This window comes from Bombyx mandarina, chromosome 04, assembly GCF_030267445.1.
Source record: "Bombyx mandarina strain Sakado chromosome 04, ASM3026744v2".
In the NCBI taxonomy this organism is placed as follows: Eukaryota; Metazoa; Arthropoda; class Insecta; order Lepidoptera; family Bombycidae; genus Bombyx; species Bombyx mandarina.
Genome location: NC_143211.1, coordinates 13724355 through 13751612, shown reverse-complemented (window position 1 = coordinate 13751612; position 27258 = coordinate 13724355). Strand labels below are relative to the sequence as shown.

Here is a 27258-nt window from a genome sequence, read left to right as displayed (position 1 = left end):
AGTTTTGTTTTTCACGATTTAAGACAGTAGAAGTCTAGTAGGTACGATAGTAATAGTTCAATTTTTCCAACTGGAAAGGCATAGCTATCACACCATATAGCCTAATCGTCTAATATAAAAACGTCCGTCTGGTGTAGTGGTAAGTGACATGGTCACTACACTAGGGGGTCGCGGGTTCGAATCCCGCCAAGGGAAGATATTTGTATGATAAATATAAATATCTTTTCCAGGGTTATGGATGTATATTAAATATATGTATGTGTATATAAAAATCTTACATTTATTTCCGATATCTGGTACCTGTAACACAAGTTCTTTGCGAACTTATCACGGGACCAGTTAACGTGGCGTGATTGTTAGTAAAATATTTATATTTATAATATTTAAACTATTGCATTAAACTATTGCATTAAAAAAATAATCATTTGTAAATTCCATTTTATTGAAAATGTAATGGAACGAAATGAACTGTTGTTGATTAATTTGAGACATTAATCAATTGGGATGAAATCAAATGAAACGATATGATATGGAATGAAATATCGTCTCAGTAAATTAGTATTTATTTAAAAAAGAAATCGACGTTATGGCTGTTTTACAAACACGTGGCGTTGTGACCTCCTAGAGGGGAACGGCGCCCCCACGAAGGATTGATTCGAGTGCGGAGGCTCTAATTTCGGTAATCCGTGCTGGAGGCGTGATTTCGTCGTTTAGTTAACCCATCCTACGTTTTCAAGACTGATGAGGCGATCCACCCTGTTCCTGCGGACTGGAGCCGCAACTGAGGACGTGACACCTTCCGGCTGACGCAAGTTCTCACCGGCTACGATTGTTTCGATTGGTACCTGCACCGTGTCGCTGCCGACCTTCGCTCGACTTCTGTGAGTCCACCATCTCGCAAAAGAAGGCGGTGTAACGAAAGAGGGAGAGCTCTTCCGCCTCTACATCGACCCGTCGTTGTCGAGCCGGGGATCGGAGGACACAGTACGAACGTATGTCCCAGCCCTTCTAGGTGGTGGCCTCCACACTTGGGCGAGAGTGCAAAAGAGTCGCTTAGTGGGTATAGCCTTAAGCTCGATTCCATGGGTCCGCGGTCCGCTTTCAACATCTACGGACCGTCCAGTCCCACATTCCAAGCGCGCCCTGCTGGAACGTGGACCTCGTAGGATGTTCGGCCAGTACAGTAAAAAATAAAGTTAAGTTTTTCAAGAGTGAAGTAAAATAGAATTAATTGAGGTTAGTTATGATAAAATGAAATTACATTTACTTAGTGAAATGGTAGAAATTCACGGAAAAGAAACAGAGCAGCCACTTGCAGCTTTTTCGTTTTATTTTCTTTTAGATAACATTTTATCTGTTAAAGATATGGATAGAACAGTTAATAAAAATTACATGTTAAGCATGCGCGAAGAATTACGCAATTTATTTAAACAAATCACGCAACATCACTCCTTGCATTCTCACACAAAACCGACCATCGACATTTATTGTGATTATCATTCACTTGTTTCCATAGCAACTACAATGCTTAATTTTTCAACATTACATTTCAATTCTCCATATTTCAATCATTGTAATTGGGGATTAAACTCGAACGTAATTGGACAGGTTGTTAAATAAATTCGGACGTTGTGATTATTGTTTCTTGAATACCTACTGCGATAACGTACAAAATATAATTGAACAGCACAATGTTTAGAGGCGATAGTTCACATTCTTTAAGTTATGAACAACAAGCAAAGTTTATAAATGACCGTATTACTAGTGTTGAAAAAAATTTTGGTGAACTGTGTGTGGCATTTGGTAATTACACACGAAAAACTGCCAGGTTAGTTAGTTTCTGTATATTTATCTAAACATGAAGTATTAATTCTTATTTTATAATTCTATTATAATCTATAGCATCATTAGCCAAACTATAAGGTTTGTCAAAGCGCGGGTTCAAGACGAATACCGTGTTTATCAAAACGTGTGATACATACGTGTTAAAAATAAACAGCTATTTCGGCATATATGTAGTTCAAATAAATTAATTATTTTAAATAATACAATTCGCGAAACCGCGGTAAATATGAAAGTAATGTCATATTAAAAACTTCTCATCTATAAAGATTCTACAAAAGAAGCTTTATTACATAACATTCGATTGCGTTTAAAAGGTTGCATTTCTAGTCTTCTGTAATTACAAGGTAAAGGTAAATGTGTGACAGTCATATTTACCCATCAACGCCCACTAGAAGAAAATCTTAGCTAATATACTTAGTTATCCTATTACCACCTACATTATCTACATATTCCATTAAAGTTATTTTAGTATGTGTAGTTTTCTTTTCAAATCTGACGATACAAAGCTCTTCGTCTCTTCGTTGTGCGATACGAGAAAACGATCGCCAACGTCCATACCATGTTGAATACACCGGTTCTCGTCCGATCACCGAAGTCAAGCAACATCGGGCGTGGTCAGTACTTGGATGGGTGACCGCCTGGGAACACCACGTGATGTTGGCTTTTTGCTTTGTTTTATTTGGTTTAGGATCTCGTAACAACACCGACTGTTTGATGGCGCAATACGACAAACCATCCGCCAACGTCCATACCATGTTGAATACACCGGTTCTCGTCCGATCACCGAAGTCAAGCAACATCGGGCGTGGTCAGTACTTGGATTTTTTGACCGCCTGGGAACAACACATGATGTTGGCTTTTTGTTTTGTTTTATTTGTTTTGAGATCTCGTAACGACACTAACTTTTTGATGGCGCAATACGACAAACCAATCGCCAACGTCCATACCATGTTGAATACACCGGTTCTCGTCCGATCACCGAAGTCAAGCAACATCGGGCGTGGTCAGTACTTGGATGGGTGACCGCCTGGGAACACCACGTGATGTTGGCTTTTTATTTTGTTTTATTTGTTTTGAGATCTCGTAACGACACTAACTTTTTGATGGCGCAATACGACAAACCAATCGCCAACGTCCATACCATGTTGAATACACCGGTTCTCGTCCGATCACCGAAGTCAAGCAACATCGGGCGTGGTCAGTACTTGGATGGGTGACCGCCTGGGAACACCACGTGATGTTGGCTTTTTGTTTTGTTTTATTTGTTTTGAGATCTCGTAACGACACTAACTTTTTGATGGCGCAATACGACAAACCAATCGCCAACGTCCATATCATGTTGAATACACCGGTTCTCGTCCGATCACCGAAGTCAAGCAACATCGGGCGTGGTCAGTACTTGGATGGGTGACCGCCTGGGAACACCACGTGATGTTGGCTTTTTGCTTTGTTTTATTTGGTTTAGGATCTCGTAACAACACCGACTGTTTGATGGCGCAATACGACAAACCATCCGCCAACGTCCATACCATGTTGAATACACCGGTTCTCGTCCGATCACCGAAGTCAAGCAACATCGGGCGTGGTCAGTACTTGGATTTTTTGACCGCCTGGGAACAACACATGATGTTGGCTTTTTGTTTTGTTTTATTTGTTTTGAGACCTCGTAACGACACTAACTCTTTGATGGCGCAATACGACAAACCAATCGCCAACGTCCATACCATGTTGAATACACCGGTTCTCGTCCGATCACCGAAGTCAAGCAACATCGGGCGTGGTCAGTACTTGGATGGGTGACCGCCTGGGAACACCACGTGATGTTGGCTTTTTATTTTGTTTTATTTGTTTTGAGATCTCGTAACGACACTAACTTTTTGATGGCGCAATACGACAAACCAATCGCCAACGTCCATACCATGTTGAATACACCGGTTCTCGTCCGATCACCGAAGTCAAGCAACATCGGGCGTGGTCAGTACTTGGATGGGTGACCGCCTGGGAACACCACGTGATGTTGGCTTTTTGCTTTGTTTTATTTGGTTTAGGATCTCGTAACAACACCGACTGTTTGATGGCGCAATACGACAAACCATCCGCCAACGTCCATACCATGTTGAATACACCGGTTCTCGTCCGATCACCGAAGTCAAGCAACATCGGGCGTGGTCAGTACTTGGATTTTTTGACCGCCTGGGAACAACACATGATGTTGGCTTTTTGTTTTGTTTTATTTGTTTTGAGATCTCGTAACGACACTAACTCTTTGATGGCGCAATACGACAAACCAATCGCCAACGTCCATACCATGTTGAATACGCCGGTTCTCGTCCGATCACCGAAGTCAAGCAACATCGGGCGTGGTCAGTACTTGGATGGGTGACCGCCTGGGAACACCACGTGATGTTGGCTTTTTATTTTGTTTTATTTGTTTTGAGATCTCGTAACGACACTAACTTTTTGATGGCGCAATACGACAAACCAATCGCCAACGTCCATACCATGTTGAATACACCGGTTCTCGTCCGATCACCGAAGTCAAGCAACATCGGGCGTGGTCAGTACTTGGATGGGTGACCGCCTGGGAACACCACGTGATGTTGGCTTTTTGTTTTGTTTTATTTGTTTTGAGATCTCGTAACGACACTAACTTTTTGATGGCGCAATACGACAAACCAATCGCCAACGTCCATATCATGTTGAATACACCGGTTCTCGTCCGATCACCGAAGTCAAGCAACATCGGGCGTGGTCAGTACTTGGATGGGTGACCGCCTGGGAACACCACGTGATGTTGGCTTTTTGCTTTGTTTTATTTGGTTTAGGATCTCGTAACAACACCGACTGTTTGATGGCGCAATACGACAAACCATCCGCCAACGTCCATACCATGTTGAATACACCGGTTCTCGTCCGATCACCGAAGTCAAGCAACATCGGGCGTGGTCAGTACTTGGATGGGTGACCGCCTGGGAACACCACGTGATGTTGGCTTTTTGCTTTGTTTTATTTGGTTTAGGATCTCGTAACAACACCGACTGTTTGATGGCGCAATACGACAAACCATCCGCCAACGTCCATACCATGTTGAATACACCGGTTCTCGTCCGATCACCGAAGTCAAGCAACATCGGGCGTGGTCAGTACTTGGATGGGTGACCGCCTGGGAACACCACGTGATGTTGGCTTTTTATTTTGTTTTATTTGTTTTGAGATCTCGTAACGACACTAACTTTTTGATGGCGCAATACGACAAACCAATCGCCAACGTCCATACCATGTTGAATACACCGGTTCTCGTCCGATCACCGAAGTCAAGCAACATCGGGCGTGGTCAGTACTTGGATGGGTGACCGCCTGGGAACACCACGTGATGTTGGCTTTTTGTTTTGTTTTATTTGTTTTGAGATCTCGTAACGACACTAACTTTTTGATGGCGCAATACGACAAACCAATCGCCAACGTCCATATCATGTTGAATACACCGGTTCTCGTCCGATCACCGAAGTCAAGCAACATCGGGCGTGGTCAGTACTTGGATGGGTGACCGCCTGGGAACACCACGTGATGTTGGCTTTTTGCTTTGTTTTATTTGGTTTAGGATCTCGTAACAACACCGACTGTTTGATGGCGCAATACGACAAACCATCCGCCAACGTCCATACCATGTTGAATACACCGGTTCTCGTCCGATCACCGAAGTCAAGCAACATCGGGCGTGGTCAGTACTTGGATTTTTTGACCGCCTGGGAACAACACATGATGTTGGCTTTTTGTTTTGTTTTATTTGTTTTGAGACCTCGTAACGACACTAACTCTTTGATGGCGCAATACGACAAACCAATCGCCAACGTCCATACCATGTTGAATACACCGGTTCTCGTCCGATCACCGAAGTCAAGCAACATCGGGCGTGGTCAGTACTTGGATGGGTGACCGCCTGGGAACACCACGTGATGTTGGCTTTTTATTTTGTTTTATTTGTTTTGAGATCTCGTAACGACACTAACTTTTTGATGGCGCAATACGACAAACCAATCGCCAACGTCCATACCATGTTGAATACACCGGTTCTCGTCCGATCACCGAAGTCAAGCAACATCGGGCGTGGTCAGTACTTGGATGGGTGACCGCCTGGGAACACCACGTGATGTTGGCTTTTTGCTTTGTTTTATTTGGTTTAGGATCTCGTAACAACACCGACTGTTTGATGGCGCAATACGACAAACCATCCGCCAACGTCCATACCATGTTGAATACACCGGTTCTCGTCCGATCACCGAAGTCAAGCAACATCGGGCGTGGTCAGTACTTGGATTTTTTGACCGCCTGGGAACAACACATGATGTTGGCTTTTTGTTTTGTTTTATTTGTTTTGAGATCTCGTAACGACACTAACTCTTTGATGGCGCAATACGACAAACCAATCGCCAACGTCCATACCATGTTGAATACACCGGTTCTCGTCCGATCACCGAAGTCAAGCAACATCGGGCGTGGTCAGTACTTGGATGGGTGACCGCCTGGGAACACCACGTGATGTTGGCTTTTTATTTTGTTTTATTTGTTTTGAGATCTCGTAACGACACTAACTTTTTGATGGCGCAATACGACAAACCAATCGCCAACGTCCATACCATGTTGAATACACCGGTTCTCGTCCGATCACCGAAGTCAAGCAACATCGGGCGTGGTCAGTACTTGGATGGGTGACCGCCTGGGAACACCACGTGATGTTGGCTTTTTGCTTTGTTTTATTTGGTTTAGGATCTCGTAACAACACCGACTGTTTGATGGCGCAATACGACAAACCATCCGCCAACGTCCATACCATGTTGAATACACCGGTTCTCGTCCGATCACCGAAGTCAAGCAACATCGGGCGTGGTCAGTACTTGGATGGGTGACCGCCTGGGAACACCACGTGATGTTGGCTTTTTATTTTGTTTTATTTGTTTTGAGATCTCGTAACGACACTAACTTTTTGATGGCGCAATACGACAAACCAATCGCCAACGTCCATACCATGTTGAATACACCGGTTCTCGTCCGATCACCGAAGTCAAGCAACATCGGGCGTGGTCAGTACTTGGATGGGTGACCGCCTGGGAACACCACGTGATGTTGGCTTTTTGTTTTGTTTTATTTGTTTTGAGATCTCGTAACGACACTAACTTTTTGATGGCGCAATACGACAAACCAATCGCCAACGTCCATATCATGTTGAATACACCGGTTCTCGTCCGATCACCGAAGTCAAGCAACATCGGGCGTGGTCAGTACTTGGATGGGTGACCGCCTGGGAACACCACGTGATGTTGGCTTTTTGCTTTGTTTTATTTGGTTTAGGATCTCGTAACAACACCGACTGTTTGATGGCGCAATACGACAAACCATCCGCCAACGTCCATACCATGTTGAATACACCGGTTCTCGTCCGATCACCGAAGTCAAGCAACATCGGGCGTGGTCAGTACTTGGATTTTTTGACCGCCTGGGAACAACACATGATGTTGGCTTTTTGTTTTGTTTTATTTGTTTTGAGACCTCGTAACGACACTAACTCTTTGATGGCGCAATACGACAAACCAATCGCCAACGTCCATACCATGTTGAATACACCGGTTCTCGTCCGATCACCGAAGTCAAGCAACATCGGGCGTGGTCAGTACTTGGATGGGTGACCGCCTGGGAACACCACGTGATGTTGGCTTTTTATTTTGTTTTATTTGTTTTGAGATCTCGTAACGACACTAACTTTTTGATGGCGCAATACGACAAACCAATCGCCAACGTCCATACCATGTTGAATACACCGGTTCTCGTCCGATCACCGAAGTCAAGCAACATCGGGCGTGGTCAGTACTTGGATGGGTGACCGCCTGGGAACACCACGTGATGTTGGCTTTTTGCTTTGTTTTATTTGGTTTAGGATCTCGTAACAACACCGACTGTTTGATGGCGCAATACGACAAACCATCCGCCAACGTCCATACCATGTTGAATACACCGGTTCTCGTCCGATCACCGAAGTCAAGCAACATCGGGCGTGGTCAGTACTTGGATTTTTTGACCGCCTGGGAACAACACATGATGTTGGCTTTTTGTTTTGTTTTATTTGTTTTGAGATCTCGTAACGACACTAACTCTTTGATGGCGCAATACGACAAACCAATCGCCAACGTCCATACCATGTTGAATACACCGGTTCTCGTCCGATCACCGAAGTCAAGCAACATCGGGCGTGGTCAGTACTTGGATGGGTGACCGCCTGGGAACACCACGTGATGTTGGCTTTTTATTTTGTTTTATTTGTTTTGAGATCTCGTAACGACACTAACTTTTTGATGGCGCAATACGACAAACCAATCGCCAACGTCCATACCATGTTGAATACACCGGTTCTCGTCCGATCACCGAAGTCAAGCAACATCGGGCGTGGTCAGTACTTGGATGGGTGACCGCCTGGGAACACCACGTGATGTTGGCTTTTTGTTTTGTTTTATTTGTTTTGAGATCTCGTAACGACACTAACTTTTTGATGGCGCAATACGACAAACCAATCGCCAACGTCCATATCATGTTGAATACACCGGTTCTCGTCCGATCACCGAAGTCAAGCAACATCGGGCGTGGTCAGTACTTGGATGGGTGACCGCCTGGGAACACCACGTGATGTTGGCTTTTTGCTTTGTTTTATTTGGTTTAGGATCTCGTAACAACACCGACTGTTTGATGGCGCAATACGACAAACCATCCGCCAACGTCCATACCATGTTGAATACACCGGTTCTCGTCCGATCACCGAAGTCAAGCAACATCGGGCGTGGTCAGTACTTGGATGGGTGACCGCCTGGGAACACCACGTGATGTTGGCTTTTTGCTTTGTTTTATTTGGTTTAGGATCTCGTAACAACACCGACTGTTTGATGGCCCAATACGACAAACCATCCGCCAACGTCCATACCATGTTGAATACACCGGTTCTCGTCCGATCACCGAAGTCAAGCAACATCGGGCGTGGTCAGTACTTGGATGGGTGACCGCCTGGGAACACCACGTGATGTTGGCTTTTTTGTTTTGTTTTATTTGGTTTGGGATCTCGTGACGACACTGAGTTTTTGGTGACAAAATACGAAAGTACGATCACAGAAGTCGAGCAACATGAATAAAACCAACAATATTGAGACGTTGAATAAAAAATAACCTTTTCTAATTCAAGGTTTGTATTTAAGCCGAAAATAATTAATACAAGTTTTAGCGATCTATGAAGAAATAAAAAGCGAAATTTGTGTTTGGAAATAAATTTCAGAGTAAGTTGCATTTTTATAATTTGGGTTCTGAGGACCAACCTGCGTGTTTATATATTATGTTACGGTAATTTTTTTTATTTCTTCATAGATCGCTAAAACTTGTATTAATTATTTTCGGTAAAAGTAGATATTGGGGCAAATGTACACATTTACCGGAAAATATTGCGTAGTAAGTAGATATTGCGGCAAATGTACACATTTTCCGGTAAATGTGCACATTTGCCTCCTCGTTTGGGTAATGTGCATTCAACTAACATTTACAATTTCAAAGAAGGGAAATGTGCATTGAATTCACAATGACCATGTCGTTTTGATAAATGTGAGCATGGCATACAAAATACGAAATCGCAAGTGGTAGTAATTGCGCATGCGCATGCACACCACTACAACCTAACCTTTTTTTTTTTTTTTTCGGGTAGAGGGCCGAACCTCCTACGAGGTCCCCGCGCCTAGGGGGCGCGCGGGGTATGTGAGACTTAACGATCTGCAGGTGTTGAGAGCAGATCGCGGGCCCAAGGATTTTAGGGCCCACCCACTAAACGACTCCCCTGCACTCTTACACCCGACGTCCGATCTCCGTCCGGGGTCAGAACCTGGACAGAGTAGGGGGGTTCCCGCGGTCAACACTACAACCAGACACGCGGCGCCACCCCGAGGACGCCCGACCGACGGGTCGTCGAGGCGATAGTCGACAACCAACGACGTCGGTCTCCGCGGTACGGCGGCCCTACCAGGCCGCCCGGGCGGTGCCGCTGGTGTTCCGGGATACCCCGCTGGACCAGAACCAGCCTGCCAGGTCGGAACGCGATACACCGCCGACCGGGTTGCTCTTCAACAGTATGTTCGGCGACGACAGCGACGACGAAAATGCGGACCGCATCGCAGTCCGCAGCCGCCGACGCGCCGTCCCGTCCTCCTGGTGCCAGCGCGCTAGAGTGACGGTAGCGTGCGGCGCAGCCTCAACCCCCTTAGGTCGCCCCGTGACCATCACCGGGAGGAGACTGCCTCCTCATAGGGGCTGGAGCTGGACAAACGCCCTCCTCCGACCCCCGGCTCGACGGCGGCGGCACGGCGCCGAGAGGGAAGAAGAGCTCTCCCTCTCCCGTTCCGCCGCCTCCTTCTGCGAGATGGTGGACTCGCAGAAGTCGAGCATCGCCTGCCAGGACTCGTCGCTGCCGAGCATCGTAGCCACGACGGTCGGAAGCGACAAGTCCGGTCCTATTTTTGCAACGAGGACGCGGCGCTGCTCCGCGAAAGCGGTGCAGTACGCGAGCGTGTGCTCCGCCGTGTCCTCGTTGCAGCCACTGCAGTGGTGGCACTTCGGCGTCGGCTCCCTCCGGGCGACGAGGTGTAGGTAGCGACCGAAACAGCCGTGTCCCGTGAGCACCTGCGTCGCTCGGAAGGTGAGACGTCCTCGGTCGCGATTCACCCAGTCCGAGAGGACCGGGCGGATCGCCTCGACGGTCCGTCGCCCGTAGGCGGGGTCCGCCAGGCGGCGAGACCACGCCTCGAGCACGGCACGCCGAGATTGAAGCTTCCGCGCTCGAACTTCCGCCGCGCCGGGACGCGGCTCCCCCCTGGAGCGGAGATCGCATCGCCACGCGTAATCCGCAGCGAGCGCCTCCGCTTCCAGGTCCCAGGGAGGCGTCCCAGCTAGCACGCACGCCGCCTCGAACGAGACGGTACGGTATCCACGAACCGCCCTGACCGCAATCGCGCGTTGCGGACGTCGCAACGCCGCAACGTTGTCGCGGGTCAGGGCGTGGCACCACACGGGAGCCCCGTACAGTGCCATCGACCGCACCACCCCCGTGTAGAGGCGGCGCACCACCACGTCAGGCCCCCCGACGTTCGGCAACAGCCGACTCAGCGAGCCGGCGGCCGCCATCAGTCGGGGACCTAATCTTTCAAAGTGAGCGCGAAAGCTCCAACGACCGTCCAGTACGAGACCAAGGTACCGCAACCCGGTTGCCTCGATCTCGACGCGAACGCCTCCGATCACGAGGTGGGCCCCCTGAGGCGGCGCTCTCCGGGCCCCGTGAAACAACAGGGCCTGGGATTTATCAAGCGCCACCTCCAGACCCAACCGTCGGATCCTGCCGATGACGAAGGCCACCCCCGCGCAGGAAAGACGGGCAGACTCTCGCAAGTCCCTCCCCCGGGCCACGACCAAAGTGTCGTCCGCGTAGCAAACTACGCTCAGACCCGGGAGAGGAGTGCTTAGGGTGCCACGCAAGACCCAGTCGTAGCCGATGTTCCACAAGAGAGGGCCAAGGACCGACCCCTGTGGAACACCGCGCTGGACGGGGAAGCGGAGCACCGTCCCACCGTGCCCGGTGCACACGACCGACCTATCCTCGAGGTAGGACCCGATCAGCCGACGGAGATACGCAGGGACGCCGTGATACTGCAGCGCCCCCGCGATCACCGACCAGGGCAGGGTGTTGAACGCATTGGCGATGTCCAGGGACACCGCCAGTGCAACCCCGCCCCGGCTGACAGCCTCATCAGAGAGGGCACGCACGCGCATCACCGCGTCAATGGTCGAGCGGCCCTCCCTGAATCCGAACTGCTCCGCTGACAGATCAGGACCCACTCCCGTCAGGTGCTGGACGATGCGGGCGGCCACCACTCGCTCGAGCAATTTTCCCGCTTCGTCCAGCAACACGATGGGACGATACCCCGCAGGTGAGTCCGCAGGGCGTCCCTCCTTCCTTAGCAGAACAAGTCTGCCCGTCTTCCACTGCTTTGGAAACCGCCCCGACTCGAGGCAGGCTTCAAAGAGCCGCACGAGCCGGTCCCCAAGGGCACCGAAGGCCAAATCCCAAACCCGACCGTGAACACCGTCAGGGCCGGGGGCCGCGTCTTTCCTCCGCATCCTCGACACGGCCGCACGCATCTCCTGCTCCGATATGCTCGGAGGGACCACCTCAGCAGGGGCATCACCGCTCGCGTCAAGGCGTGGCGGCACGCCCATGAAGGGGGGCTCAAAGTCCCTCTCCATCCGCGGGAATAGCCCGGAGACAATATCCCGCAGCTGCTGAGGCTGGAGACGCTCCGTCACCGGGAGCGCCCACGGTCGCAATTTCTTGCGTACCGTCTGGTACGGGCGCCCCCAGGGATCCTGATCGAGCGTCTCCAGGAGCGTCTTCATGCTCTGAGACTTGGCCTCGCCGATGGCCCGCCGCAGAGCCTCCTGCTTCTCACGGCAGTCGGCATGTAAGCGGGCCGCCACCTCCGCGAAATCCATACCGCGAAGACGGCGACGGCGGTGGCGGGCATTTCGGCGGCGTGCCCGCACGCACTCCTCTCTGAGGAGTGCGATCTCGGGCGTCCACCAATACGCACCGCCACGTGGGGCGCGGCCACTGACTCGGGGCATCGCAGCATCGCAGACGCGACGCATCGTACCCCGGAACCAATCGGCCTCCGACTCCACGTCCACTAGACGCGCAGGCATCGGCGCCCACGCGGCCACTGTGGCCGCCTCCACCGCGAGCACCTTATTCAGGCGCTTCAGTGCCCATCGTGGGAATGATCGGGGAGCGCTACGCGGGAGCTCCTCCTCACCGCGGGCGTCTTCGGCCGGCGCATTCAACGAAGTGGAAACGGAGAGCTCAAATCGAACAAACCGATGGTCCGAGAGCGTCTCCGCCCCCTCGAGAACACGCCAGCCACGGACACGGCGTGCGGCGGACGGAGACGCGAACGACACGTCCACGTGTGATTCCCCGTTCCACCGCACGCAGGTCGCGACCGAACCTCTGTTCAGAAGACAGAGACCGGTCGCGAAAGCCCACTCCGACAGGAACTCGCCGCGCGAGTCCGTGCGGGGGGAGCCCCACGCTGTACATTTAGCGTTGAGGTCCCCCGCCAGTATCACCGGGCGAGACTCGAAGCGATGAACCAACGCCTCGAGCCCACCCAGGAACCGTTCGAACTCAGCGAGACTCCTGTTCGGAGAGAAGTACACCCCGATCACGACGGTTTCATTGACCCTAACTACGACGTACCCGGATCCCCTGGCCACCATTCCAAGGGGGGGTAGCGCCGCTGACTGTCGCATCACGATCGCCACGGAGCCATCAACATCTCCGGCCCAGGAATCCTCTCGGTCGGGAGGTACGAAGTATGGCTCCGCAACGATCGCGATGTCGATGAACCACTCCGCCATGGTGTGGACGAGGAGATCCTGCGCCCTGGCGGAGTGGTTCACGTTCGCTTGGAGGAAGCGATGGACGTGATCCATTATTGAGGTGTCACGTCCATCGCTCCCTCGTCTTCCGTCCCACCTTGCGGCCCGACGGCCGCGGCGGGAACTGACTGGCCGGCTGCTTTACACGCAGCCGGCTCTTCCTCTGCTATTTTCTTCTTTTTCCCGCCACGCCTCCTCTTTGTGGAGGAGGGGGCGGAAAGACAGGCCGGGCCCCCAGCCCGATGATCGGCCCGCCGCTTCGCCGCGTCGCATAGCACGCAGTGTGGCGCGGCGGCTGCGCAGGAGACCGCTTTGTGTCCGGGCTGGCCGCAGCGGAAACAAAGCCCGCTGCGGTCCACGGCCGATGGGCACCTGGCGAGGCCGTGCCCGGTGCCGAAGCACCGGAGGCATCGCCAGGGGCGGGCCTTCTGTAACTGCACGTGGGCCATCACCCAGCCCACGCGCAGCCTCCCTGGTGAGTCGGCGGGCCGACCTTGTGGAGGCGTAGCCAGGAGCGTGGCCGCCTGCATAGGGCAACGCGCCCACGCAGTGAAGGCTCCAGAGTAAGAGCTTCGCAGCTCTCCCACCCTGACCTGCGTGAGGGCGCAATTGCCCTGCGATGCAATGGCAGCGGCCACTTCCTCCTTTGTGGCGCATTCATCCAGGCCCGTCACTTTGACTTCTGCCATTTTGACGGGCCTGTCTATACGCACCACTTCTGGGTCCGGCAGGATTTCACGGAGCCGGGTTGCTAGCTTATCCGCGGCCGCACTGGTGTTGGCACCAGGACACTCCAGCAACCGGGCCCCGTTGGCGGTGTGCCGGACTCGGAGGCCACCCTCCACGCCCATAGCATCCACGTCGACGCTAGCGCGCGCCCGGGCCATGACCTCCCCATAGGTGAGGCCCTTTTCCTTGGCAGCCGGCAGCAGCTCCAATACGACAGCCGCCGACCGCGGAGCGCGCGGTTTTCTTGCCTTGCGCCCTCCCTTTCTTTTCCCTTCAGTTGCTGCTCGACCCACTACCTGGGGAGCCTTGACTGTCGGGACGGGACGGGGGTTAGGTACGTCTTGCGCCCTCCTTCGACCCCGCTTCACTACCGTCGTCCAGGCTGCGTCCATGTTGGACGGGGCGGGAGGCAATGGACGGGGCTGGGGGTGTTGCGCTGGCTGGGCGGCATTCACACACCCCTTTGGATTGTTGCGGCTTCTGCCAGGCCCCGCCTTCGCAGGCTGGGGCGGGACAGAAGCAGCAGCCTGAGGCCTCGCAGGCTGGGCGGGTGTTCGTCGCCCAGCAGTCTTGGACCGTGTAGCCAGTTTGGCCGCAGTGGCGTTCGCGGGCGCCGGTGCAGCCGCGGTCTTAGGCGTTATTGATACCTGCGCTGGCTGCTCGTGTGCCAGCGGTGGCCTCGCACGCACCACTGTAGAGGTGCGAGCCTCAAGAATGGCTAGGCGCCTCTTGAGGTCTTCGATCTCCTTATCTTTTTCCGCCACTATAGCCTCTTGCACTTGGGGCGGTGGTGGTGGGGAAACCGAACTGCCCCGCTGTCTCCTTACACCATCAATGGCCACACGCATTGCGGCCATCTCCTCCCGCAACTTTACACTCTCCGCCCGAAGCTCTGCATTCTCACTCTGAACGCAGGCGTACAAAGCCTGTAGGCTCTCCAGCTGCGACCGCAGGCCAGCTGTTTCCTCCGTGGCCGTGCGCTGGAGAAATGCCTCTAGGAGCCTACCCATGGCAGTGACCACGCAATTCAGGGCATGCACGTACGTGCCCTTTAAGGAGCCTGATTTGCTCGCCACCTTGGAGACAATATCCAGAGAGATATCGAAGATTTTGTGCAGGTCAGTGGGTTCAGTCTCCATAAGGGAGCGGCACAACCGCTCAACCTCTCCCTCCCTGACTCGTTCGGCCTTCCCACAACGGGTTCTCCCGCCTCGCAGCGAGCCGGCTGCCAATCCGCCGCAGGTTATCCGAACATCCTGTTCTTTGGCGGACGACGCCGCAACAGTCGCCGGTCCTTCCTCGACCGCCAAAAACTTGGCGGGCGCGGGTTCAATTTCCGAGGAGTCGGAGGGAGCGGAAGTCACTGGTCGCTTGACCGTCTTCCGCTTCCTCCGAGTTTTCGCATCAGCGTTGGCTCTGCTGGCGAGCCGTCCGGTAGTATTCCGGAGCAAAAGCGGCGACTCTCGACCACTCGACGCGTAGCCCCTCGCAGAGCTTCGCGTCGAGCGCAGTGAGAGTGCACTGTCGCAACGCTCAGGGTGCACGAATAGATCGTTTTCGCGGCTCGTGCTGCCGCCTCCTTCCTCTAGGCAATTGTTGCCCCCCCCAGAATACGAGGGGCAGCGTGCCTCCGATTGCTCGGAGGCACGGAGGGATTCTCCTCCCGCTGAGCGGGAGGTACCCTCCTGGGGTAATACTGTTTCGCAATTGTCCATGTTCATTTTTTTTCCTTTCTTATTTAACCAGGGGTGAGGTCCCCTGGGATCAAGTGATGCCCTCGGGACTGGACTCCCTCCAGCCATTCATCCCTTCGCCGGGCATCGGAGCTTGGGATTGGGGTATTTTTTATAGAGGTTTACGTCCTCGCGACCCCGTGCCTTGCGGCAGCGGCCACCGCCCCCCACTCAGTGAGGATTACGGGTTGGTCGGCAGCCCACCGGGTGCACAGGGCAACTCGGCAGACCACCGCCCGACGCTCGAAACGAGCGACCACGAAGCCACGCCGGCGAACCGGTACCCCCCATATCTGGGGGGCGTTCCCCTGTAGCCGAAGCCGGGGACATAGCAACCAGCGGTCAGCAGCTGCGAAAATGCAGCGCTGACTCACTTCCACGATTACGGGGCACAGGGTGCCACCGCTCACGGCAGGCCGGCGAACCAGTGCCGTCGGAAGCTGCGATCTCCAGAAGGAGCACTCTTCACTTAGTGAAGAGTGTGGAGAGCGCAGTCCTTCCGCTCCTCCTAGTGCTGATTTTGGTCCGCGTCATCCGATCTCTTTCGTTGCAAAGCCTATCTAAGCTATCCTAAACCTAACCCTAAACCTAGGACCTTAACCTACATCTAACCTAATCATATACCTAGGACCTTAATCTACATCTAAACCTAACCCTATACCTAGGACCTAAACCTAAGAATCCTTGCAACGAAAAAGATCGGACGATACCTCTGGGAATGTCGCCCAGAGGATCCCGTTATCCGCCACCTACGGACGCGCCACGGTGGAAGTCCAGCAAAACTCCCCCACAGACGGAGCCCCCGGCCACGCAGAGTGCGCACCGGGGGGCCCGCCCAGGTCCCGGGACTACAACCTAACCTCACCTAACCTACGCAATATTGTATAATGTGCAAAGAAAAGTATGTTTTGTTTGTCATTAACTTTTTTTTTTAATAATTGTCGTTATTAAAGCTTTTTGTATTATGTTTATTTAAATAAATATTTAATGCAACAACATTATTAATTTATTTGTATTCCAACTTTTCTTAAAACATGAAGGTAATAGTATTATACATTTACCAAAACGTGAAGGCAAGAGTACACATTTGCCCGGAAATGTACAATATACTTAGTCTGGCCATAAATACTGTTACAAAGGAAAACAAAAAAAAAAAAAAAAAAAAAAAAAATCTATGGCAAATAACAATTATTACGTTTACAGTGTGTTAGTTTAATACATAAATATAAAACAATTTCTATACTAATATTATAAAGAGGAAAGATTTGTTTGTTTGTTTGTTTCGAATAGGCTCCGAAACTACTGGACCGATTTGAAAAAATCTTTTTCCATTAGAAGCCGACATTGTCCCTGATGAACATAGGCTACTTTTTAAAAAAAAAAAAAAAAAAAAAAAAAAATTGGTTTTTTTTGTTTTGTTTTTGTGTATTTTAATGTTTCCGAAGCGAAGCGAGGGCGGGTCGCTAGTAATGTATAAAAGCCTTATTCGAAGTGGTCTCCATTGGCTGCAATACAGTCCTTTAAACGTTGAGGCCAGTTATCAATAGAAGCACATACTCTTTCCATGGGAAAATTTTTCACTGCCAATCGTACGGATTGTTTTAGGGACTCCAAATTATCATGGCGTGTAGAGCAAGCCGTACTCTCTAAAACTGACCATAAATCATAATCCAACGGATTAAGATCGGGACTAGACGACGGCCAGTCTTCAGCTCTGATGAAGTCCGAAACGTTCGTTTCCAACCAAGACTGCGTAGACCGAGCTTTATGACCTGGTGCCGGGTCTTGCTGGAAGGACCATTTTTGATTGTTGAACATGGTGTTGTTAAGGGGCTTCACTACCTTCTCAAGAATGGTATCTTGATACACTTGTGCCGATGTTTTGATACCTTTTTCACAAAAGTATGGCTCAGTCACTCCTTCATAGCTAATACCCCACCAAACCATCACTGAAGTCGGATAGTGCCCACGTTGCACTCTGTCGACTAATTGGGAAGCTTCCTTAGAGCTTTGGGCATAAATACGGTCATTTTGTTTGTTAAAATGTTGCTCAATTGTAAAAAAATTCTCATCCATAAACAAAATTTTTCTATGACCTACCTTTGCGTACCGCTTCAGTAGTTGTTTCGATTTTACCACACTATTCTCTTTTAAATTATCAGTTAAGAAATGACCTGTACGTCTCTTATAGGCTGCAAGTCCTAAGTCATTTTTTAAAATACGCGACATGGTTCTAGGTGCTATCTTCATCTCCCGAGATAAAATCTTTTGCTTTCGGACAGGTTTTATTCGAATTCTTTCCCTTACTGCTTTGACCACCTTTTTCGTACGAACACTACGTGGACGGCCAAATCTTTTTCTGTCACAAACAGAGGAGGTCTCATTGCACCTATTAATAGCCCGGTACACAAACATTTTACTAATACCAAGCGTATGGAGAGTTTTAAAAATTGCATTTGGCTCCATACCTACTTTGTGTAATGCAATCACAGCGATTCGGTTCTCTTTATCATCCCACTCCATTTTAATATCGCAAAATATTGTACAATGTATTGGCGCCAAAATGAGAAAACTCAATGAGCAATCATATAAAAATTACAGATTCCAAATTCAAATATAGTAGTTTGTTTATTTTTAATTGTAACAGTATTTATGGCCAGACTAAGTACATTATATTCAGTTCACATATACCTAACTTTTTCAAATGTGCACATTTACCGGTAAAAGTGTACATTTCCCAAGAGTGTACATTTACCGTGACATATATATCTAGTACAGCTTTTTCATTGCTGTTTGACTATATTTACATTCAATTTAATTAATTAGAATACAAACAAAACAATAAAAGAGTGAAATTACCTAATTAATTTTTGTGTGATATTTTTTTTTATTGCTTAGATGAGTGGACGGCTCACAGCCCACCTGTTAAGTGGTTACTGGAGCCTATAGACATCTACGACGTAAATGCGCCACCCACCTTGAGATATAAGTTCTAAGGTCTCAAGTATAGTTACAACGGCTGCCCCACCCTTCAAACCGAAACGCATTACTGCTTCACGGCAGAAATTGGTTGGGTGGTGATACCTACCCGTGCGGACTCACAAGAGGTCATACCATCAGTAAAATCTATTCTATATTGATATCTTGCAATTTACTTACATTTTAATGACATTTCATGATGATAACGATGATAACTCTATTTAGCCTAGGACTACTAACAATAACACACATAGACATTAATAATTCAACTATGCAGATTAAGAGATATGGGTGACGAACTGACCAAAGTACTCAAGAGTTACGCAAATAATGAAATCGTTAATAAATCTTTAAGTACGGGGTTGGACAATCTTTCGGTCACCCTGACGGCTTTAGAAGAATATCGAAATTGTGAAGTACAACGGCTAGAAGCTAAGGTAATTTTATATCATCTAAGGTATTTTTTGCCACGTGCCATCCGGCTATGGAATGAGCTCCCCTCCACGGTGTTTCCCGAGCGCTATGACATGTCCTTCTTCAAACGAGGCTTGTGGAGAGTATTAAACGGTAGGCTTGGCTCTGCCCCTGGCATTGCTGAAGTCCATGGGCGACGGTAACCACTCACCATCAGGTGGGCCGTATGCTCGTCTGCCTACAAGGGCAATAAAAAAAACAAAAAAAAACAATATTCTTTCCAATTGTCTCAGTGCATCAGCTCGGTTTCTTAGAGCATGACCTATTATCGTAAGTACTAAGTGTTAAATGGTTAATTAAACCTATAGATACCACAAAATGTATGATTTCGAATGTTTTTAAAATGTAATTAATGGATATAACTTTAGAAAGTAGTAAATGATGGTCAGTATGTATTAAATACACTTGTTTTAATTATGAGTTACCTAAAAGCTTCACTATACCCTAAGTTTAGACATATTCATGTGTTTGATATTAAAATTATTTGGCTTAATAAAATTATTGGTTTAATGAAATTATTCTGCTTGCAGGTTATAGGTGAACTGTCGCAATATGATACTATATGTAAACATGCCAGAGAAGAAGTAAAACACGCAATGAATGTTAGAGACAAAGAGCTTGCTCGTAAGAAAGTCTTGGATAAAGCTAGGGAACGACAACCATTTAATAGACAGCAAGTGGTAATTTTCGTTTTCATTTATGATATTGTATTTATCTATACTTATTATTATTATTATAAAGAGGAAAGATTTGTTTGTTTGTTTGTATTGAATAGACTCCAAAACTACTGAACCGAGATGAAAAATTCTTTCACTGTTTGGAAGCTACACTATTCCCGAGTGACATAGGCTATAAACTTTTTTTGAAAAAAATTAGGGATCCTTAATAAAACTCCAATAATGTAACCCAAGGTGTAAAAAAAAACCTAAAATATTCTTTACATCGCGTGCCCTGCGAAAACTATTCAGGATAGAATAAATTAATGTACTACGACTTTGTAGAACACATTATTATTTACAAAAAGTATCGCAACAGCATATGTCTCACTATTATAGTTACGCCGCAATAAGTGTTCTATTATTTAAAAAAATAAAACAACGTGAAATATCGTTGAAATTTTTGTTAAAGACCCGAGCGAAGCCGGAGCTCCTGCCGCTAGTCCTGAATAAATAGATATAAGTAAACTAATTTTAGACTTACGCGGAATCGGAGTTTATGAAAGCGTCAGCGGAAATGTCACGGAGTGCCAAAAGCCTGAGTGAACAGACAGAGTTCTTTGAAAAACGTAAACTACAGCAACTAAAGAACTTACTATCGGATTTTGTTACGATTGAAATGGCATTCCATGCTAAGGCGGTGGAACTGCTCACCGTGGGCTATCAACAAATAGATGAAATTAATGATAAAGCAGATTTAGAGGTAAGATATTATAGCTTCCATGTCAAATTAAAATAGGGATGTAAAGAAAAAATATTTAGTATTAGATATTTTCCAAATATTCGTATAGTGACTGAAATGGAAATGAAACTTTTAAAATTAAATATTATGCTTTAATTATTTCTTTACTGATGGTAGGACCTCTTGTGAGTCTGCGTGGGTAAGTACTACCATCCTGCCTATTTCTACCATGAAGCGGTAATGCATGAAGCAGTTTGAAGGGTGGGGCAGCCGTTGTAACTATACTTGAGACCTTAGAACTTATATCTCAAGGTGGGTGGCGCATTTACGTCGTAGATGTCTATGGGCTCCAGTAACGACTTAACACCAGGTGGACTGTGAGCTCGTCCACCCACCTAAACAATAAAAAAAATCTTTACTTCAAAATTCACACAGTTTAAAAACCTAATAACAATCATCAGGTCACTACGAGTATCAAAGCTATTTAAATTCGGGATGTAATTAAATTACAACGATCATCCAAATACCTACCATTTTTGTGTAATAATATGTATGTAACATGCTGCGTGCATTCTCAATCGGGTTTCGTAAAGTATCCGACTCAATTTTAGAATATTCATACAATATGCTCTCTAATAGCTATTTAATCTACCTACTCTACTATCTATTTTCAAAAAATTGTTTTACTTTCTCTTTGAATATACCTAGTCAGGTCATAAGTATTGTCACACAGTAAAAACTTTTCTTTTAGAATGCTGGCCACAAAAAAGTTTATTGAATTCGAATTTCGAATTGTTCATGAAAATAAAAATGTATACTCTTAGAATTTTTACTAATTTTTAAATATGGAGTGGACGCTTAAAGAAGACCGTGTTGCAGTTATTGCGTTGCATCGTTGCGGTTACGCGCCAATTCAAATTTTTAACATACTGAAAAATTTGAATATAACCAAAAGATTCGTTTATCGTACCATCAAACGATACAATGAAGACTCTAGTGTAGATGACAGGTCAAGAAGTGGTCGCCCTCGGTCTGTTAGGACTCCAGCAGTGATAAAAGCTGTGAAGGCGCGAATTCAAAGAAATCCCAAACGTAAGCAGAAACTGTTGGCCCTTCAGATGGGGTTAAGCAGAACCACGGTGAAAAGGGTGTTAAATGAAGACTTAGGGCTTCGGGCATATCGAAGAAAAACAGGACATCGTTTGAATGCTCGTCTAATGGACCTGAGACTGAAGAGATGCCGCGCTTTGTTGAAGCGGTACGCGGGAAAAAAATATCGGGAAATTATTTTTTCGGATGAACAAATTTTTACCGTAGAAGAGAGCTACAACAAACAAAATGATAAGGTGTACGCACACAGTAGTGAAGAAGCGAGCAACCGTATTCCGCGTGTCCAACGAGGTCATTTTCCATCCTCGCTCATGGTATGGTTGGGAGTTTCTTATTGGGGCTTAACAGAGGTACATTTTTGTGAGAAAGGTGTAAAAACGAATGCAGTTATGTATCAAAATACAGTCCTGACGAACCTTGTGGAACCTGTTTCTCATACCATGTTCAATAACAGGCACTGGGTATTCCAATAAGATTCGGCGCCAGCTCATAGAGCGAAGAGCACACAAGACTGGCTGGCGGCGCGTGAAATCGACTTCATCCGGCACGAAGACTGGCCCTCCTCCAGTCCAGATTTGAATCCGTTAGATTCATAGACCTATATAGTAGGGACACGACATATTGTTCTATACGTACAATTGCTTATATAAATAGCACCCATTTTGAAGGCACACACATAAACATATATCTATCTCGTTCTTACTCAGCACTTTAACTCACAGGAAAACAATATAACAGTATTTCAGTGCGTACATAAAATGAAACATGAATATACGTAAATGTCTCTGTCTCCGTCTAATGAGGCCGAAAATCCGCCATGTTTAGCGCGCCAAATGTCATTGTCACGTCAGTTCGGCCGTCTGTTTTGGGCATAGACCATAGACCTATATAGTAGGGACACGACATATTGTTCTATACGTACAATTGCTTATATAAATAGTACCCATTTTGAAGGCACATACATAAACATATATCTATCTCGTTCTTACTCAGCACTTTAACTCGCAGGAAAACAATATAACAGTATTTCAGTGCGTACATAAAATGAAACATGAATATACGTAAATGTCTCCGTCTCCGTCTAATGAGGCCGAAAATCCGCCATGTTTAGCGCGCCAAATGTCATTGTCACGTCAGTTCGGCCGTCTGTTTTGGGTTGTACATTATTTATTGACTTTGATATCGATTTAATATGATTGCTTATATAAAATTTCTTATTTTATCATGCTTAAAACATACAAAAATCATAATTAAAACATATTTTATAGGATCTCAAGAAAGTCGATGCCCCAAAACTATTATCTATATATATTTAAATTCATTATGGAGCCCTCATCCAAAAAATCGGACACCATTTTTCGGTCGGAATCTATTGATCATGACACTAATCATAAATACCTCTTTAAAATATGTCATCAAAACATATTTAGACATTCTGCTTAGATATTTCAGGAAAAAGGCTACCGACTAAATCTATTCGGAATTATTTAAATAAAATACTTTTATTCCGCAGGAGTAAAACACTATTGTCAACTCGTTAAATATTTAATAATTAAGTGATTTTAGAGAGGAAGTCACAAGGAATGACGTTTGTAATTAATGAATAAATGTTCTGTAGGTGTTTTTTTTTTCACGCGGTCCCTTGATAACTTTAAAATTTGAATCACTCTCAAGCGAAAGTGATTTAAATGGTGCGGCGCACCTTCCTTGAGGTGCGCTGCGGTAGTGTGTTACGGACTTTAGAGTCAGCAAAACAATTAAAATAGATTGTAATAGTCTAAGAAAAACACGTACTCAAAATACGACAACATTCAGCATGTTAGAAATGGGCTGATGGCACTGTACTATGCCATATCCTTATGTTTTGCGGCAAACGACAACTTTATAAAATCAGTGTAGCAAATTTTAAAAATCGTCATATCGTTTACTTGGAAAATTTGAAGCACGAACTCGTCTTAGATTTCACATAATATCTAAATCACATCATCTTTGCACATAACAATATACTTACTTCCTATTAAAGTATAAATTCTACAAATACATTCATACTCAACAATATTTAAAATAAAATAAGCCAAGAACGTTTATCGATAAAACATACTAACATTAAAATCTTCTGGGCAGCACTAAAACCGCCATCTTTTGTGGCCAGATGACGTCACAGTGGCACGAATTTTTTGTTGACGTTTCATTTCCATAGGTTTCCTACTTCAGTGGTTAGATTACAAGATATGTCAACACTTGGAGGAAAAGGCGTGCTCAAAGCCTCATCCTAATTTGGAGTCACTCAAGACATCTTTGATTAAGGCAGCCGCCGATATTGACATGGACCTCGTTCGTGCTGCGATAGACGACTGGCCGCGCAGATTGAAGGCCTGTATTCAAAATCACGGAGGTCATTTTGAATAAACTTTAGTGTCATAAGAATCTATATTTTGTTAAGTTCATTTTGGTATATGAATGGTTACATAATGAATAAACTTGTTTCAATTATTTTACATTAAACATGTGACAGAATTTATGACCTGACTAGGTATAATAGCTATTTAATCTACCTACTCTACTATCTAATTTCAAAAAAGAGTTCTTATTTCTATTTGAATATATGTATGTATAATTATTTGGAAGTTCGATAAGGTTTCGTTAAAGTCAATAATCTATTAACACATATTTTTAGCTTTTGAATACAGGTCTATCAGATAACGAGGAACCATTGGTAATTATTATTAAAAATTATGAATTATCGATTTTACGGTAATAATTGATATAAATAAAGTTCATAATCAAAACGTTCATTCAATATAGAATTTTAGAAGAAAACTGCGATCTCCGGAGAAACAAGTCAGTACCGGTATATCAGCAAGATCATCATCACTGGCATCACTAATGACGCATTCACCAGTTAATAACGAAGATCCGGCGGTAAACCTTACTGCTTTCTATTACGCGTCTACCAATAGAAAATTAAATGTAGCTAATTAATTGATTGGCATCCAGTTTAACAATATGTATTGTAAAATTGAGATTTTATTAATATAGAGTTGCTTTTGTACACATATATACTTAACATAATTGTTTTTGCGCTATTAATTCTATATTAGATGATGACCAATATATAATGCTATAACGCCATCTTGTTGTGTCTTTAAAGCGGTTAGTTGCCCTCAATTAAGAAAAATGGTATTATTATTCGCCAATAGATGTGGGGAAGAGTTGATTATTGAAAACACGAATAAAACAACATTTTCTGAAAATAAATCGTAGCTAGATCGATTTATCGCCCCCGAAATCCCCTGTATACTAAATTTTATGAAAATGGCTGGAGCCGCTTCAGAGATTCAGATTATATATATATATATATATATCTTTTTCAGACTGTGCGAAAATTACGTACTCCAGAGAAATCTGGTGTTACGCGGTCTAGTTCTTTAGCAGCGCTCATGAACCATTCGCCTAGTAAAGATGAAGATGAAACAACGGTAAGGAAATGCAGTAGTAACATTTCACAAAACGTACCGTACACATATTTTTTAAATATTAAAAAACAATTAAACCTTTAGGGATCCAGTGAATCTTGCAGTGAAGAATCGTCTGAAGAAACAGAGTCGCGTTAAACGTTGCAGTGTTTAGTCCTTAACACGTTGATTGTAGTTATTAATAAGTAATACACGTTTTGAGACTGTGCATCTTTATTTGTCGAATAAAACTAATTCATTGCAACATAAAGAAATTTCATTTTACTGCCAAGCATTATGTACGTCCTTGTATCTTAATATTATGATACGTATGTACCAATTCTATCGATTTTCATACCTACATACATATAAAAATAACGTTTTTAAGTTACAATCACTTAGATCAGGGGTGAGCAAGTACACAAAAAAGCTAGATATTTGGGTACCTACCTCACGAGCTCACTGAAAGAAACCGTGTAGGTACTCATTTGTGATTATTTATTACGACGTAATGAAACCGAACCATTTTTGAAGAAGCTGATAACTGGTGATGAAAAGTGGATCACGTACGACAAGAACGTGCGAAAAAGGTCGTGGGCAAAGGCCAGTCAGGTTTCACAGACTGTGGCGAAACCCGGGTTAACTCGCAACAAGGTGATGCTTTGTGTGTGGTGGGATTGGAAGGCATTATTCATTATACGCTGTTACCAACAGGAAGGACCATCGATTCTGAACTCTACTGCGAACAACTGATGAGAATAAAGCAAGATGTTGAGAGAAAGCGGCCGGAATTAATCAACAGAAGGGGTGTGGTTTTTCATCATGATAACGCTAGACCTCACACATCTTTAGCCACTCAGCAAAAATTAAGAGAGCGGGAGGTGTTAATGCATCCGCCGTATAGTCCTGACCTTGCACCTTCAGATTTCCACCTGTTTCGGTCCCTTCAGAATTCTTTAGGCAGGGTCAGGTTAACGTCACGAGAGGACTGCATAAACCAATTGTCGCGGTATTTTGACCAGAAGCCCTAAAATTTCTATAGCAGTGGGATCATGTCCCTACCTACAAGATGCCAAAAAGTTATCGAACAAAATGGTACCTGCATACTTTAGTTAAATGTAAATAAACTATATTAAATTTTTTTGTGAATTTTCTTAAAAAATGCGAAGGAACTTTTCTCCTAACCTATTATATAATTTAAGTATAGGCAATCATTAGTTGTGATGGCTCGTGTGAAAATGAGATACAGAGAAAAATCGAAATGGTAAAGGGGCCCGTGGCGCAAATGAATCTGGACCCTGAAGAAAGCCGATCGCGACCGAATAGATGCATTTGAGATGTGGTGCCGGCGAAAGATGCTAGGAATTCTCTGGACAGCACGTCGCACGAACGTTTCGATCCTCCAAGAACTCAATATAAGGACGAGGCTTTCTACCATCTGCCTACATAGTTTTGGAATACTTTGGCTACATTGCCAAAAAGGATGACGGTAGCTTGGAGAAGCAAATGGTTACTGGCAAGGTGGACGGAAGAAAACCACGAGGTAAAGGCCCGACACGTTGGACTGACCAGACCACTACTCTAGACACCACAGATCACAATCCTCTACACTCGGCGGCAGATAGGAGCAAATCGCGTAGTATGATCCAGAATAAACTCTTGCTGCGGGGAGGTGGTTACGACCCTCAATACTGAGGAAACCGAAGCGAGAAGAAGGAGAGCCAATAGAGAATTACTCAAAAGCAACATTAAAATCACTTATTTACATTAAGTAATTAATATTAATTTATTAGAATTTATTAGAGAAACAATATAACATATATAATCTATTTGTAGCCTTTGAGCAGTCAGTATTTATGTAAACTGATTCATTAGATATTTAACAAGCCTGTTTATTCCAAATCAAAACTTTCGTTTTGTAGGTATATTTGGTCAGGCCTATTGATTCTTCATTACCAACATGCAAACATGATAGTGCCATGATGTTCCTGGTACTGGTTGATACTAAATCAATATGCACCCACCCT

The 27258-nt window shown here is 46.1% G+C and overlaps 1 protein-coding gene, 27 non-coding genes and 7 pseudogenes across 29 annotated transcripts; all 35 read left to right on the top strand.

Moving 5' to 3' along the window:
- Positions 1 to 1568: 1568 nt before the first annotated feature.
- Positions 1569 to 25533, top strand: Fam92 (CBY1 interacting BAR domain containing protein Fam92). Of its 2 annotated transcripts, XM_028178303.2 has the most exons (8): positions 1569 to 1828; positions 19072 to 19231; positions 19799 to 19948; positions 20463 to 20687; positions 24454 to 24492; positions 24582 to 24698; positions 25151 to 25255; positions 25337 to 25532. In XM_028178303.2, the coding sequence occupies exons 1-8, from the start codon at positions 1692 to 1694 to the stop codon at positions 25388 to 25390; spliced, it is 987 nt and encodes a 328-aa protein (XP_028034104.2). In that variant the 5' UTR covers positions 1569 to 1691; the 3' UTR covers positions 25391 to 25532. The 2 variants fall into 2 exon arrangements, with proteins under 2 accessions (XP_028034104.2, XP_028034105.2); XM_028178304.2 differs by lacking the exon at positions 24454 to 24492 and having other exon boundaries at positions 25337 to 25533.
- Positions 2390 to 2508, top strand: LOC149503188 (5S ribosomal RNA). Its single transcript, XR_016323045.1, has one exon. It is a non-coding gene; the product is annotated as a 5S ribosomal RNA (ribosomal RNA).
- LOC149503187 (5S ribosomal RNA) lies at positions 2584 to 2703 on the top strand (annotated as a pseudogene).
- Positions 2779 to 2897, top strand: LOC149503186 (5S ribosomal RNA). Its single transcript, XR_016323044.1, has one exon. It is a non-coding gene; the product is annotated as a 5S ribosomal RNA (ribosomal RNA).
- LOC149503185 (5S ribosomal RNA) lies at positions 2973 to 3091 on the top strand. The gene has a single exon (XR_016323043.1). It is a non-coding gene; the product is annotated as a 5S ribosomal RNA (ribosomal RNA).
- LOC149503184 (5S ribosomal RNA) lies at positions 3167 to 3285 on the top strand. The gene has a single exon (XR_016323050.1). It is a non-coding gene; the product is annotated as a 5S ribosomal RNA (ribosomal RNA).
- Positions 3361 to 3480, top strand: LOC149503183 (5S ribosomal RNA; annotated as a pseudogene).
- Positions 3556 to 3674, top strand: LOC149503182 (5S ribosomal RNA). The gene has a single exon (XR_016323042.1). It is a non-coding gene; the product is annotated as a 5S ribosomal RNA (ribosomal RNA).
- LOC149503181 (5S ribosomal RNA) lies at positions 3750 to 3868 on the top strand. The gene has a single exon (XR_016323041.1). It is a non-coding gene; the product is annotated as a 5S ribosomal RNA (ribosomal RNA).
- On the top strand, positions 3944 to 4063 carry LOC149503180 (5S ribosomal RNA; annotated as a pseudogene).
- LOC149503179 (5S ribosomal RNA) lies at positions 4139 to 4257 on the top strand. The gene has a single exon (XR_016323046.1). It is a non-coding gene; the product is annotated as a 5S ribosomal RNA (ribosomal RNA).
- LOC149503178 (5S ribosomal RNA) lies at positions 4333 to 4451 on the top strand. The gene has a single exon (XR_016323040.1). It is a non-coding gene; the product is annotated as a 5S ribosomal RNA (ribosomal RNA).
- On the top strand, positions 4527 to 4645 carry LOC149503177 (5S ribosomal RNA). Its single transcript, XR_016323049.1, has one exon. It is a non-coding gene; the product is annotated as a 5S ribosomal RNA (ribosomal RNA).
- On the top strand, positions 4721 to 4839 carry LOC149503176 (5S ribosomal RNA). The gene has a single exon (XR_016323039.1). It is a non-coding gene; the product is annotated as a 5S ribosomal RNA (ribosomal RNA).
- LOC149503175 (5S ribosomal RNA) lies at positions 4915 to 5033 on the top strand. Its single transcript, XR_016323038.1, has one exon. It is a non-coding gene; the product is annotated as a 5S ribosomal RNA (ribosomal RNA).
- LOC149503174 (5S ribosomal RNA) lies at positions 5109 to 5227 on the top strand. Its single transcript, XR_016323037.1, has one exon. It is a non-coding gene; the product is annotated as a 5S ribosomal RNA (ribosomal RNA).
- LOC149503173 (5S ribosomal RNA) lies at positions 5303 to 5421 on the top strand. The gene has a single exon (XR_016323048.1). It is a non-coding gene; the product is annotated as a 5S ribosomal RNA (ribosomal RNA).
- On the top strand, positions 5497 to 5616 carry LOC149503172 (5S ribosomal RNA; annotated as a pseudogene).
- LOC149503171 (5S ribosomal RNA) lies at positions 5692 to 5810 on the top strand. The gene has a single exon (XR_016323036.1). It is a non-coding gene; the product is annotated as a 5S ribosomal RNA (ribosomal RNA).
- LOC149503170 (5S ribosomal RNA) lies at positions 5886 to 6004 on the top strand. The gene has a single exon (XR_016323035.1). It is a non-coding gene; the product is annotated as a 5S ribosomal RNA (ribosomal RNA).
- Positions 6080 to 6199, top strand: LOC149503169 (5S ribosomal RNA; annotated as a pseudogene).
- Positions 6275 to 6393, top strand: LOC149503168 (5S ribosomal RNA). The gene has a single exon (XR_016323034.1). It is a non-coding gene; the product is annotated as a 5S ribosomal RNA (ribosomal RNA).
- Positions 6469 to 6587, top strand: LOC149503167 (5S ribosomal RNA). Its single transcript, XR_016323033.1, has one exon. It is a non-coding gene; the product is annotated as a 5S ribosomal RNA (ribosomal RNA).
- On the top strand, positions 6663 to 6781 carry LOC149503166 (5S ribosomal RNA). Its single transcript, XR_016323032.1, has one exon. It is a non-coding gene; the product is annotated as a 5S ribosomal RNA (ribosomal RNA).
- On the top strand, positions 6857 to 6975 carry LOC149503165 (5S ribosomal RNA). The gene has a single exon (XR_016323031.1). It is a non-coding gene; the product is annotated as a 5S ribosomal RNA (ribosomal RNA).
- On the top strand, positions 7051 to 7169 carry LOC149503164 (5S ribosomal RNA). The gene has a single exon (XR_016323047.1). It is a non-coding gene; the product is annotated as a 5S ribosomal RNA (ribosomal RNA).
- Positions 7245 to 7364, top strand: LOC149503163 (5S ribosomal RNA; annotated as a pseudogene).
- On the top strand, positions 7440 to 7558 carry LOC149503162 (5S ribosomal RNA). Its single transcript, XR_016323030.1, has one exon. It is a non-coding gene; the product is annotated as a 5S ribosomal RNA (ribosomal RNA).
- Positions 7634 to 7752, top strand: LOC149503161 (5S ribosomal RNA). The gene has a single exon (XR_016323029.1). It is a non-coding gene; the product is annotated as a 5S ribosomal RNA (ribosomal RNA).
- LOC149503160 (5S ribosomal RNA) lies at positions 7828 to 7947 on the top strand (annotated as a pseudogene).
- On the top strand, positions 8023 to 8141 carry LOC114246054 (5S ribosomal RNA). The gene has a single exon (XR_003624808.1). It is a non-coding gene; the product is annotated as a 5S ribosomal RNA (ribosomal RNA).
- LOC114246055 (5S ribosomal RNA) lies at positions 8217 to 8335 on the top strand. The gene has a single exon (XR_003624809.1). It is a non-coding gene; the product is annotated as a 5S ribosomal RNA (ribosomal RNA).
- LOC114246056 (5S ribosomal RNA) lies at positions 8411 to 8529 on the top strand. Its single transcript, XR_003624810.2, has one exon. It is a non-coding gene; the product is annotated as a 5S ribosomal RNA (ribosomal RNA).
- LOC114246057 (5S ribosomal RNA) lies at positions 8605 to 8723 on the top strand. The gene has a single exon (XR_003624811.1). It is a non-coding gene; the product is annotated as a 5S ribosomal RNA (ribosomal RNA).
- Positions 8799 to 8917, top strand: LOC114246058 (5S ribosomal RNA). The gene has a single exon (XR_003624812.1). It is a non-coding gene; the product is annotated as a 5S ribosomal RNA (ribosomal RNA).
- Positions 25534 to 27258: the final 1725 nt, after the last annotated feature.